General features: G+C 47.2%; 2 protein-coding genes across 2 annotated transcripts; one reads left to right on the top strand and one right to left on the bottom strand.

Moving 5' to 3' along the window:
- Positions 1-4,061: 4,061 nt before the first annotated feature.
- Positions 4,062-4,788, bottom strand: LOC121405136. Its single transcript, XM_041595746.1, has 2 exons — positions 4,695-4,788; positions 4,062-4,637 (listed from the first exon to the last, which is right to left on the bottom strand). The coding sequence occupies exon 2, from the start codon at positions 4,629-4,631 to the stop codon at positions 4,107-4,109; it is 525 nt and encodes a 174-aa protein (XP_041451680.1). The 5' UTR covers positions 4,632-4,637; positions 4,695-4,788; the 3' UTR covers positions 4,062-4,106.
- Positions 4,789-6,527: 1,739 nt separating this feature from the next.
- LOC121405155 (myosin heavy chain, cardiac muscle isoform-like) lies at positions 6,528-13,746 on the top strand. Its single transcript, XM_041595761.1, has 3 exons — positions 6,528-7,004; positions 7,286-7,837; positions 13,366-13,746. Exons 1-3 carry the CDS (start codon positions 6,528-6,530, stop codon positions 13,744-13,746), a joined length of 1,410 nt encoding a protein of 469 aa, XP_041451695.1.
- The last annotated feature ends 8 nt before the right edge of the window (positions 13,747-13,754 follow it).

Raw genomic sequence — 13,754 nt, 5'->3', positions numbered from 1 at the left:
TGAGCTTGGCGAATTGTTCGCGCTGCTGCTGCAGCTCGTAGCTGAGCACATCCTTCTCGTGTGAGGTCTCTGCGTGCGGTTGGGTCAGTCGATCCACCTCCGTTTGGGCAGCCACCAAGAGGCCTTGGTGCCGATCCAGCTCCAGGCGGATCGCATCCGCTGTCTCCCGTTTCGTGGACATGCACCAGTTGTCCTCCTTCAGCCGATCACATTCCTGTTTGAGATTCTTGTCCTCGCTCAATTGCAGCATGTCCAATTGAATACTCTTCAGCTGGCTGTCGGCCTTCTGGCGGCGATCCCGCAGCGCATCCCGTTCGGCTACCAACGTATTAATTTTCTGCCTCACGCTGCAAAGCCTCTGCGCCCGCACCCCAACTGTGGACATTTCCACCAAGCAGCAGAGTCTGCTCACGGGGCTCAAGGGGAATGCCGAGCAATTCAAGGCGTTTATCAAGCAGCAGCAAGCAGCACTTAGGTTAGGTTAGGTTAAGGCGGCTGTCGGGATCGTCAGAAACCCGACACACCTAGGCCGGCTTCGGCCCGTTGTGATACCGCATCGATCGTTCCCTCGTGAGACACTATGTTATCCGTTGTCCCATCCGGATGCCCTTATGAAGCCTGCGATCCGTCTGGGACTGATTGTAGACATGTCCGAAATGTCCATTAGGAAAGGTGCACCCAAGTATTGAAGTCTCCTTCTACAGAGAGCCGCACAGGAGCAGAACAGGTGTTCCACAGTCTTCTCCTCGTCCTCATCTCTACAGCTCCGACAGAAGTCGTTATAGGGGGCACCCAGCCTGTTAGCATGGGTGCCTATTAGCCAATGTCCCGTAAGGGAGCGTATGACTGAGCTGCACCTGCTCCTACTGAGTTTGCAAAGCTCATCGGTGCGCTTCCTAGTAATGTTAGGCCATATTTGCCGAGTTATGCGACATAGTGGCACTGTTTGCCATCTGTCATTTATTAGTTTCTTAAAATGTTCTTTTATTTTGAGCTTGCAGGTGGCCATTGGCATACGAATATCCTCCTTATCATGGAGAAGTGGGATTGTTGTACCAGCTCTGGCCAGCTCGTCTGCTATACAGTTGCCTCGACAGTTTGCCACGGTAGCCGAGCTTGTTGTTATCGCATTCAGTGATTTGATCGCAGCTTGGCTATCACTATAGATATTTATATAAGTTGCCGTAGGGGCACGTTCCTGAAGGCAGCTCAAGGCTTCCCTGATCGCTATGACTTCCGCTTGGAAGACACTGCAGGGCTGGTCCAAGGACTACCTGGACAGCCTGCAGCAGCGGCAGCAGAGGTCTACCGAAGGACCGAACCTCGAGGCAGGATGCCTAGTGCTCGTCCACGAGGACAACACACCGCCTCAGAAGTGGACCCCAGGGGGAGTGGTGGCAACGACGGCGGTGGTAGGAGAGTGCGCGTGGCAGAGGTGCGGACTTCCGCAGGCGTTATTAAACGCGCAATACAAAAACTGGCTAAATTGCCATTGGATGGTTGAAGCGCCGGAGGCCTTCAACGGGGCCGGAATGTTGGAGCAGCAGCAGCAAAATAGCATAGCATAGCATAGTATAGCATAGAATAGCATAGTATAAGAGTTATTGGATTGTTACGCTCAGTCGCTGTTACGATCGTTCGATCGGCTCCCTTCTGAACTGGGGCGAACGTTGGCATCGCTGGCTGCGACCAGTGCATTAAACGAATTTAAATTAAATGGCTGTCTTTTTCTCGTCTCTTTCGCTGATACCGCATACCACCGTTTTCGAAGCACCACAGCAGAAGTAGCGATTTGATGATGCTGCACTGTGTTGAGATGGTGTGGCAGCCTTTGTTGATTGATTGCCACTAATTGCTTGCGTTAAACTTCCAATTCTTGAAGATAGTCTGATGTCTGGTTCTCCAATTGTACAGTTTCTGGCGAAGGGGGTGTCGTTGGTAAGCGTATGTCCCCAAATCGAGTGTAGGTTGATTTAACTTCACTGATTGTTGTGCTGAAGGTACTGATGCTTATTTCTGTATTGAGAGCAGTGCATCCAGGTGACAATGAGAGCAAGCCAGTACCTTCCAGTTGTATGGTTGGCGGAGACCCGTTGCAAACTGCCTGAAGTCTCATTGTAGAGTGTGTTGCAAAAATCCATTTATTTGCTTGCTGAGTTTTGGACCATGTCTGCCTTCGTGTGGGTCACTTCACATAAAGGTGCTGTTTTATTGTTAAACAACTGAAATTCACAGCGATTGTCGACATTGAAGACTGTTTGATGATCAAAGCAGATGTATTCTGCTTGAGTAGTTTAAAGCATCGTCGAAATTCTTCTGGACTAAATCCCATGAATTGAGCTCGGTGAGTGTTCACAGTGATTATGGTCGTTTTGAGATTGAACAAGCTCCAACTTGTTGAGTCCCAGACCGGAATCGGCATGATACTGAAAACTTCGAGCTGAACTGGTGAAACTAACGGTAGTGTCACCTTGAAAATGACGTGTGTGGCAGTCAGAGTTCCTTCGGCTCGCATGAGCCTGTATAATTGTATCACATTTTGTGTTGTGACAGGCAGCATTTGATCAGCTGGCAAGTGATCCCGGATTTGGTCTAGTTGCTAGTTCAGACTGCATACGTTGAAGACTCGTTGTCAGCAGAGTTAGTTGTGCTGTGAGCCCTAGGTATGACTGAATTAGATGATCGCCGTGATATGTTCCTCTTTCTCGGCTGATGGTTGTCACTTGTTGTTCCAATACCTTTAGGCGGTTGTCCATGGCTGACTTATCCTTCCTAATCACGTTCATTGTGGAGTCGACAATTGACGTTTGATTTCGTAGTAGATGTAGCATGAAGGCAACTGTATAGCAGACGAGCTGGCCAGAGCTGGTACAACAATCCCCCTTCTCCATGATAAGGAGGATATTCGTATGCCAATGGCCACCTGCAAGCTCAAAATAAAAGAACATTTTAAGAAACTAATAAATGACAGATGGCAAACAGTGCCACTATGTCGCATAACTCGGCAAATATGGCCTAACATTACTAGGAAGCGCACCGATGAGCTTTGCAAACTCAGTAGGAGCAGGTGCAGCTCAGTCATACGCTCCCTTACGGGACATTGGCTAATAGGCACCCATGCTAACAGGCTGGGTGCCCCCTATAACGACTTCTGTCGGAGCTGTAGAGATGAGGACGAGGAGGAGACTGTGGAACACCTGTTCTGCTCCTGTGCGGCTCTCTGTAGAAGGAGACTTCAATACTTGGGTGCACCTTTCCTAATTGACATTTCGGACATGTCTACAATCAGTCCCAGACGGATCGAAGGCTTCATAAGGGCATCCGGATGGGACAACGGATAACATAGTGTCTCACGAGGGAACGATCGATGCGGTATCACAACGGGCCGAAGCCGGCCTAGGTGTGTCGGGTTTCTGACGATCCCGACAGCCGCCTTAACCTAACCTAACCTAAGTGCTGCTTGCTGCTGCTTGATAAACGCCTTGAATTGCTCGGCATTCCCCTTGAGCCCCGTGAGCAGACTCTGCTGCTTGGTGGAAATGTCCACAGTTGGGGTGCGGGCGCAGAGGCTTTGCAGCGTGAGGCAGAAAATTAATGCGTTGATAGCCGAAGGGGATGCGCTGCGGGATCGCCGCCAGAAGGCCGACAGCCAGCTGAAGAGTATTCAACTGGACATGCTGCAATTGAGCGAGGACAAGAATCTCAAACAGGAATGTGATCGGCTGAAGGAGGACAACTGGTGCATGTCCACGAAACGGGAGACAGCGGATGCGATCCGCCTGGAGCTGAATCGGCACCAAGGCCTCTTGGTGGCTGCCCAAACGGAGGTGGATCGACTGACCCAACCGCACGCAGAGACCTCACACGAGAAGGATGTGCTCAGCTACGAGCTGCAGCAGCAGCGCGAACAATTCGCTAAGCTCAAGCAAAGTCTACAGAGCGTCTAGTTCAATGCAGAGCAGCAGGCCAAAAGGCTGGCGTCGGAGAAGAACAGTCTGCAGAGCGAGCTGCAGCAGCTACAGTCTACTTTCAAACGAAGTAAACTAAACAACTTGAAAAACTCGAAAAAGCGTAAAATATAATCTAAAACCTGCAACAAGATGAAGTTACGCTACAACAAAAACCTGACTGTATCTCCATTCTCGCAATCCTCTGTGCCCATTGTTCAAGTGGTGTCGGATATCAAGCATCCAGCCTCCATCGAAGAAATTTTTAATGTGATTAACTTGAAGTATAAGCACATGACTAACGATTTTCACTTTTCGCGCAGTGTCCGGTAAATCCTTCGATTGCTGCTTCTCCTGACAGGCTCGCTTCAGCTGCTGCTCCATGCTGACGCACGTTTCTGCTCCTCCTCCTGCTTCTTGCGTGTTTCTGCGGCCTGCTGAGCCATGTTGTCCTGCTCGGGCGACTTTGATTTTACCATCTTCTTGAGCTTGTGTATCTGTGCCTGCTGCTGGAATCCCTGGAATATCCGACAGCGAATTGCTTATTGAATAGCTGGTGGTCCCCTCTTCTTCATCCTCCAAGTCAAAGAAAACGGCCTTGAACCCATCATCCAGCAACTCGCTACCTTCTGACTTAGCCTTGGACGCCGCACTCTTGTCCGGTTGTCCGCTCGTGTCGCTCATTTGCTACTAAAGTGTTAAAATTATTTAGTACGAATTTAATCTTATTTTAAATTTATTTCGTACCGCTTCAATTTTGTAGTGTGTAGTTGACTCTAGGTTGTGGATTCGGTCACGAATCTGACTAACTGAATATTCTCAGTCGAATTTGTTGCTCAAGGCTACTGGCCAGCCTGCTAGGTTTCCTCTGCTAAACGTATAAAAAGTGTAGCCAAGTAAGTCGTTGATGTGGATATTTTTTTTTTTTTTAGGTTCCTTATGTAGGTTTATTGTAAACAATTATCACAGACAATAAAGTACAATTACTTAACGTACTGTTACTGTTGATTAGCAACTTTTGGTAAGGGTCAAGGATTTCTTTTACTATTTGAAAAATCCGGAATGGTTTTCCCGGAACGATATTGTGGGAATGACGCCGGTCCAGCAGCTCTAGGTGTGGTGCTTCGAAAACGGTGGTATGCGGTGTCAGCGAAAGAGACGAGAAAAAGACAGCCATTCAATTTAAATCCGTTTAATGCACTGGTCGCAGCCAGCGATGCCAACGTTCGCCCCAGTTCAGAAGGGAGCCGATCGAACGATCGTAACAGCGACTGAGCGTAACATTCCAATAACTCTTATACTATGCTATTCTATGCTATACTATGCTATGCTATGCTATTTTGCTGATGCTGCTCCAACATTCCGGCCCCGTTGAAGGCCTCCGGCGCTTCAACCATCCATTTGCAATTTTGCCAGTTTTTGTATTGCGTGTTTAATAACGCCTGCGGAAGTCCGCACCTCTGCCACGCGCACTCTCCTACCACCGCTGTCGTTGCCACCACTCCCCCTGTGGTCCACTTCTGAGGCGGTGTGTTGTCCTCGTGGACGAGCACTAGGCATCCTGCCTCGAGGTTCGGTCCTTCGGTAGACCTCTGCTGCCGCTGCTGCAGGCTGGCCAGGTAGTCCTTGGACCAGCCCTGCAGTGTCTTCCAAGCGGATGTCATAGCGATCAGGGAAGCCTTGAGCTGCCTTCAGGAACGTGCCCCTACGGCAACTTATATAAATATCTATAGTGATAGCCAAGCTGCGATCAAATCACTGAATGCGATAATAACAAGCTCGGCTACCGTGGCAAACTTTCGCAAATCTCTCCATGAGATGGCTTATCAGTTTGTCATCAGCCTAATATGGGTCCCGGGCCACCAGGACATTGAAGGCAACTGTATAGCAGACGAGCTGGCCAGAGCTGGTACAACAATCCCCCTTCTCCATGATAAGGAGGATATTCGTATGCCAATGGCCACCTGCAAGCTCAAAATAAAAGAACATTTTAAGAAACTAATAAATGACAGATGGCAAACAGTGCCACTATGTCGCATAACTCGGCAAATATGGCCTAACATTACTAGGAAGCGCACCGATGAGCTTTGCAAACTCAGTAGGAGCAGGTGCAGCTCAGTCATACGCTCCCTTACGGGACATTGGCTAATAGGCACCCATGCTAACAGGCTGGGTGCCCCCTATAACGACTTCTGTCGGAGCTGTAGAGATGAGGACGAGGAGGAGACTGTGGAACACCTGTTCTGCTCCTGTCCGGCTCTCTGTAGAAGGAGACTTCAATACTTGGGTGCACCTTTCCTAATTGACATTTCGGACATGTCTACAATCAGTCCCAGACGGATCGCAGGCTTCATAAGGGCATCCGGATGGGACAACGGATAACATAGTGTCTCACGAGGGAACGATCGATGCGGTATCACAACGGGCCGAAGCCGGCCTAGGTGTGTCGGGTTTCTGACGATCCCGACAGCCGCCTTAACCTAACCTAACCTAAGTGCTGCTTGCTGCTGCTTGATAAACGCCTTGAATTGCTCGGCATTCCCCTTGAGCCCCGTGAGCAGACTCTGCTGCTTGGTGGAAATGTCCACAGTTGGGGTGCGGGCGCAGAGGCTTTGCAGCGTGAGGCAGAAAATTAATCCGTTGATAGCCGAACGGGATGCGCTGCGGGATCGCCGCCAGAAGGCCGACAGCCAGCTGAAGAGTATTCAACTGGACATGCTGCAATTGAGCGAGGACAAGAATCTCAAACAGGAATGTGATCGGCTGAAGGAGGACAACTGGTGCATGTCCACGAAACGGGAGACAGCGGATGCGATCCGCCTGGAGCTGGATCGGCACCAAGGCCTCTTGGTGGCTGCCCAAACGGAGGTGGATCGACTGACCCAACCGCACGCAGAGACCTCACACGAGAAGGATGTGCTCAGCTACGAGCTGCAGCAGCAGCGCGAACAATTCGCCAAGCTCAAGCAAAGTCTACAGAGCGTCCAGTTCAATGCAGAGCAGCAGGCCAAAAGGCTGGCGTCGGAGAAGAGCAGTCCTTGTTCACACCCACATAGTGTTCCTTTAGGATTTTCGCCTGCCTCTTATTGATCTTCTGCAGCCTGCTCATTTGAATCTCAGCACTGCGAATTTCAGCCAACTTCTCCGCACAGCTACTGCAGTTCTCTGGCTCACATTTCGCCCGCAACTGCTACAGCTCGCTCTGCAACTGAGAGGGCCTCTTCTTCTTAGAGCTGAGAGGGTCACTAGCTAGTAATATTAAACTGAGTATCAAAATCATGGATTACGATTTCAATCAATAAAATAGAACGTAATTTAACATATTTTACGCATTACAGGTGATGGATGTCGGCAGCAATCGAAGGATCTACCGGACACTGCGCGAGGAGAAGAAGTGGGCGGAGCAGTGGAATTCCCAGCTGGAGTCCAAGCTGAAGCAGCTGCTCCAGTGCAAGCAGCTCAATGAAAAATGCGCCCATAGCGGCGAGCTGCTGTATAGGAAACAGATCGCCTTCGACAAAATCACAAAGCGATACAACGCCCTGGAGTCGGACTTTGAGGTCATGCTGCTGGAGAAGGAGGTCAAGATACATGAGCTGAAGGGCTCGCTCGAACTGGCCCAGAGTCAGTACATCAAGCTGCCGGAGGCCAGGCGGGCGACCTTGGAGCACAGCAATGCCCAGCTGAATAGCCACATGGAGGGGACCCTGGCTGAGCTCAGTTCGCTCGATGATCTTTTGCTCAAGATTAATATGACTCGCGTGGGCCTCAGTCGCGCTGATCGCAATGGCCAACTCAATGAGGAGCTGCCTCGGGCTATGGGCAGTCCCCAAAGCCAGACAGATGATTTTATCAATCTGCAGAAGCAACTGGACCGAAAACCGTCAACCGTCAACGACTACAGACGTATTTTTGTATCGCTCCGCGGTGAAAATCAATTAAATCAATTAATCGCGATTAATCATAAATTAAATTCGCGCTCGGGGTAGGCATGTGTACTAGTGATCGTGCTGCCCTTGAATACCATCCAATCGAGTAATAAAGACTAATAGAAATAATAGAAAAGAACAAATGTCAACGTTTAAGAGCACCAGCTCGGTAAAGAGCACAAGCACTGTACCCAAAGCCAAAATGAGCCAAGCCCGGCAACAACAACAAGACGAGCGTCGGCTCTCGCAAGCAAAAAACAACGCGTACTTCTCTATACGCTCGCCAAAGGCAGCAGTACCAACAAAAACTGCATCACTGCAAGTGAACGAGGAGAGAGCACGCTCTCTCTCCCCTGCATTGGAAAGTGGGTCATGGAGTGCTCAGTGCCCATCCCCCGACTCGTACTGCCTAACCAGAGATTTGCTAATATTGACAACAACTAGTACAATGCCCTCGCTCAAAACTGTGTCTTCGACCACAACAACGACAACAACCACAACAACAACCACTGCAATTGCTCAGCGCCCGATACTGTCGACCCACTGCGACAAGCCCCAACTCTCCCAACCCATAAGTTCAAAAAATGCTAACGGAGCGTTAATTCAGACTGGGCTCGATCGCTATGTGCAAATCAAAAGAAAATTGAGCCCACAAAATGTGAAGAACAACAATGCAGCCAAAATAACTAAAATAACCGAGAACACTGTGCCGCATAAGGCACTAGCAAACAATAGATTTGCGATACTAAGTGTCCCAAATGAAGATGAGATCACCCAAACACCCAAGGCCAAAAAATTAAGACCGCCACCTATTTCGACAGTCAAATTGTGCTGAACTGGTCAAAAAAATAACTGATACAATTGGCGCAAACACATTCTATGTCACGTACATAAAAAGAGGTAACATAAATGAAACAAAAATACAAGTCAATGACGAACAAAACTATCGATCAGTTGCGAAATACCTCGAAAATGAAAAAATTAATTACTACACCTACCAACTTAAAAGTAGCAAAGGATTACAAGTGGTTATCAAAGGAATCGAACCAACAGTCCCAATCAATGAGATAATAGATGGACTTAACGATAAGGGCTTCGAAGTCAAAATGGCTATGAACATAATAAATAGAAATAAAATTCCCCAGCCAATGTTCAAAGTAGAACTGACACCTGAAAGTATGCATATAAGTAAAAATGAAGTTCACCCAATATACAAGCTTCAATACCTACTGCACCGTAGGATCACCGTTGAGGAACCACACAAACGAAATGGACCGGTCCAATGCACAAATTGCCAGGAATATGGACACACGAAAACCTATTGCACTCTACGGGCAGTATGCGTTGCCTGTGGTGATGTTCATCTCACTGAGGCCTGCCCCGTAAATAAGGAGGACCCATCTGCCAAAAAATGTACCAACTGTGGGGGAAACCATACTGCCAACTATAGAGGTTGTCCTGTCTATAAAGAATTGAAAAATCGCCTAAACCAACAAATAACTGCAGCTCGAAACCCGGTCGTCCGACAAAACTTAACATATATACCATCAACTACGACTCCAGGAGTTTCTTTTGCTCAGGCGTTAAGTTACAACAACGGGTCGTACGCCTCAGTCTCTAAGCCGACACTTCAACCAACCACAGCTGGAATAATGCAGAATCAGGCATCAAATCAGATCCCAGAAATCTCTGCCCAACACACCCCTGCTAATCCATCCCAATTGCCTAGTGGAATTGAGTCAATGCTGGTAACTATAACAAATACAATGGTAGCAATACAACAAACGATGCAGGAGCTTATGCGCAACCAAAATCTCCTCCTGGAGCTCCTAATCAAACAGAAATCTGTTTAAATGTCCTGTCTAAATATATGTTTCTGGAATGCAAATGGCATTTCTCAGCACAAATGCGAGCTCTTACAGTTCCTCGCTCAACACGACATTGACGCCATGCTCATATCAGAGACTCACCTAACAAATAAAAACTATTTTCACCTCGATGGCTATAACTTCTATGCGACAAATCATCCCGATGGTAAGGCACATGGAGGTACTGGCGTTCTGATCAAGAATCGCATTAGGCATTATCCATTGCCTTCATTTGCTACACCTTATCTACAGGCAACAGCAATTCATATTGAAATTCAGAGCGGCTACCTAAACCTAGCCGCAGTATACTGCCCACCACGTTTCTGCATTTCCGAAACAGAATTTGTAACATTCTTCGACCTACTAGGTTACCGATTTATAGCAGCTGGTGACTACAATGCCAAGCACACCCATTGGGGATCTAGACTTACCAACCCGAAAGGAAGACAACTATTTAACGCTATAATAACCCCACGAAACAAGCTAGACTTTATCTCTCCGGGCAAGCCCACATATTGGCCCACAGATCCAAACAAGCAACCCGACTTGATTGATTTTGCAGTTACACGAAGGGTGCTGCAAGCTCAGATTAATGTAGATCACTTAACAGATCTATCATCGGATCACTCGCCCATTCTACTTCACCTTTACGACCATCCACAGCTTTCGGAACGCCCACACTTTCTAACTTCTAGCAAAACAGATTGGCTCAAATACAGGAAGTACATAAGCTCTCATATTGATAGCTGCCCAAACATTAATTGTAAAGATGATATTGATAGGTCAGTCGAAGCATTGGTTTCCTCAATTTCACTGGCGGCAAAACACTCAACACCAATATTAGCATCTAATAAACTTTCCAACAGCAGTCGTATTTCTAGGCACATTGAAGTGCTGCTACGCGATAAAAGAAGGCTTCGCCGAGAGTGGCAAGCACACAGATCACCTGCATCGAAAGAGCGGCTAAAAATAGCCAACCACCTACTACGCAGAGCCCTAGAAGATGAAAAAAACCGAGCTCAAATATCCTATATGGAGCAACTCACCCCAACTAGCAAACGATTCCCACTGTGGAAAGCAAAATCAGGGATATGCCCACCAATCGAGAGTGAATCACCTTTGCGTACACAAACAGGAGAGTGGGCTCGCAGCAACAAAGAGAAGGCAAATACATTTGCCGTCCATCTAGAAAACGTCTTCAAACCGCACCCAGCAACGAATAGCTTTGTGCTCCCACCAACCAACAATCCCGAAGCTACTCCGCCTATCATATTCCAATCAGGAGAAGTCACAAGGGTCATTAAAGACCAAATCTCAAAGCAAAAGAAAGCTCCGGGCCACGATTTCATCTCTCCTAAAATGATCATAGAATTGCCGAGCTGTGCAGTGTATTTCCTTACTATGATATTCAACAGCATGATGAAATGGGGCTATTATCCTCAAGAATGGAGGAAATCAGTCATCACAATGATCCATAAAGCCGGAAAAGACAAGTCCAAGCCATCACCATATAGACCTATCAGCCTACTGCCTTGCCTATCAAAGATATTTGAAAAGCTGCTCCTGAATCGTATCAAACAACACCTACACATCAACGGTGCCATCCCGACTCACCAATTTGGATTTCGCGAAAAACACGGAACCATTGAACAAGTAAACCGTATAACCTCTGAGATACGAAATGCATTTGAAAGACGGGAGTATTTCTCCGCTGTTTTTCTGGATGTCGCACAGGCTTTCGACCGCGTTTGGTTAGATGGCTTAATCCACAAAATCAAAATATTACTTCCACAAAACATCCATGGAATAATGGAGTCATACCTACAGCAAAAAAGTTTCGCAGTACGATGCAAAGATTTCCTCTCTGAATATCATCCAATTGAAGCTGGTGTACCGCAAGGCAGCGTGCTTGGACCGACACTGTATATCATATTCACAGCAGATCTACCGACAAACAGCCTAACAACAACTTCGACATTTGCTGATGATACTGCCATATTAAGTCGCTTCAAGTGCCCAAGAAGGGCCACGGATCACTTATCATCTCATCTCGTGGCCTTAGAAAAATGGCTAGCAGACTGGCGGATACATGTAAATGAGCAAAAGTGCAAGCATGTCACCTTCACGTTAAACAGACAAACTTGCCCTCCATTATGTCTGAACAATATCAACATTCCACAAACCACCGAAGTAACATACCTTGGTGTTCATCTGGATAGAAGGCTTACTTGGCGTAAGCACATCGAAGCGAAGAGAAATCTACTTAAATTTAAAGCTAGTAATCTACATTGGCTAATAAACACCCGTTCACCACTAAAACTGGAGTACAAAGTACTTTTGTACAATGCGGTTCTCAAACCCATCTGGACATACGGCTCCGAGCTATGGGGAAATGCTTGCGTTAGTAATTTAGAAATAATCCAGAGAGCTCAATCGAAGATACTAAGAACTATCACTGGGGCACCATGGTACATACGGAATGAAAATATCCATAAAGACTTAAATGTAGGATCAGTTAAAGATGAAATTGCCAAAGTGAAAGCAAAGTACCAGGCCAAGCTTCAAGCCCATCCTAATAGACTTGCGCAGTCTTTAACTTGGCACACTAGCCATACACGACTCCGGCGAAGAGACCTTCCCACCCAGCAATAATACTTAGCTAGGGACGTACTCTAAGTAGTTAAGTGTAAATAATTAAATAGATATATTAGGCTAAGATTTGTAAACTTGTCGTAAGTCTCTAATAGGGAAGATTCGATAAATAAAATCCCGTAATAATAAAAAAAACGAGAAGGAACGTGTGAGTCGTTTCTGGGTACACGACTCTACTTATACCCGTACTCAGTCAGTATATACAGCTTATGATTTTGTAGAATTTTGGAAAAAAAAAAAAATTTTACATTTTACATTTTTTTTGCTACATCTGCTATCTACATCTACATATACAATGTCTATTCTACATCTAACATGTAGATTGTACGTGTTCCATTTAGATTCTACATCTCCTCTGCTAGGGGTTGCTCGCGTACTGAACGCGGCAGAGTGTGCGAGCGAGAAGCAAAATGAGTTGCGCTGTCGTTTTCTGGAGGGGGTGGGCAGGGGAAGCAACTGAAAATTAATTTCGTCATTCTGGCTATAATTATGATCCGATCTGAATCAGATTCGGCAGTCTGGTAGATATGGGCATTCTCTACTATACTGCGTTTTTAGTTTTATCGTATCTTTAAAATTGTGGCTGCCACAGATTTTCGTCCTTTGTGTGGGCGGAAGGGGGCGGGGCGAAATTTTGAAATACACTTGTAGCAGTGTGATATCACATGAGTCTGGAAACCAAATTTGGTTGCCCTAGCTCTTATAGTCTCTGAGATCTAGGCGCTCAACAAGACGGACAGACAGACAGACGGACAGACGGACAGACAGACATGGCTCTATCGACTCGGCTATTGATGCTGATCAAGAATATATATACTTTATGGGGTCGGAAACGTTTCCTTCTCTGCGTTACACACATCCATTTTTACCACAAATCTACTATACCCCTTAACTCTTTTTTGAGTACGGGTATAAAAAAAAGAAGCAACTGGACGAGCGGAAGAAGGACTGCTCCTGCTGCGTGAGCAGGAGCAGGAGGCACTACGTACCGTGGCTACATTGAGTGAGGAGAAATCGCGACTGCAGCTGCGCCTTGTGCAAATAGAACAGAAATGGGGCGCAGTGAAACAAAATTTGGCCACAAGCTATTCGCAGCTACAGATGAAAATTAATCTGTTGATAGCCGAACGGGATGCGCTGCGGGATCGCCGCCAGAAGGCCGACAGCCAGCTGCAGAGTATTCAACTGGACATGCTGCAATTGAGCGAGGACAAGAATCTCAAACAGGAATGTGATCGGCTGAAGGAGGACAACTGGCGAATGTCCACGAAGTGGGAGACAGCGGATGCGCTCCGCCTGGAGCTGGATCGGCACCAAGGCCTCTTGGTGGCAGCGCGAACAGTTCGCTAAGCTCAAGC

This window comes from Drosophila obscura, unplaced genomic scaffold (genome assembly GCF_018151105.1).
Source record: "Drosophila obscura isolate BZ-5 IFL unplaced genomic scaffold, ASM1815110v1 contig_75, whole genome shotgun sequence".
Classification (NCBI taxonomy): domain Eukaryota; kingdom Metazoa; phylum Arthropoda; class Insecta; order Diptera; family Drosophilidae; genus Drosophila; species Drosophila obscura.
The sequence above is the reverse complement of the archived record's forward strand: the minus strand, read 5'-3'. Positions and strand labels throughout refer to the sequence as shown.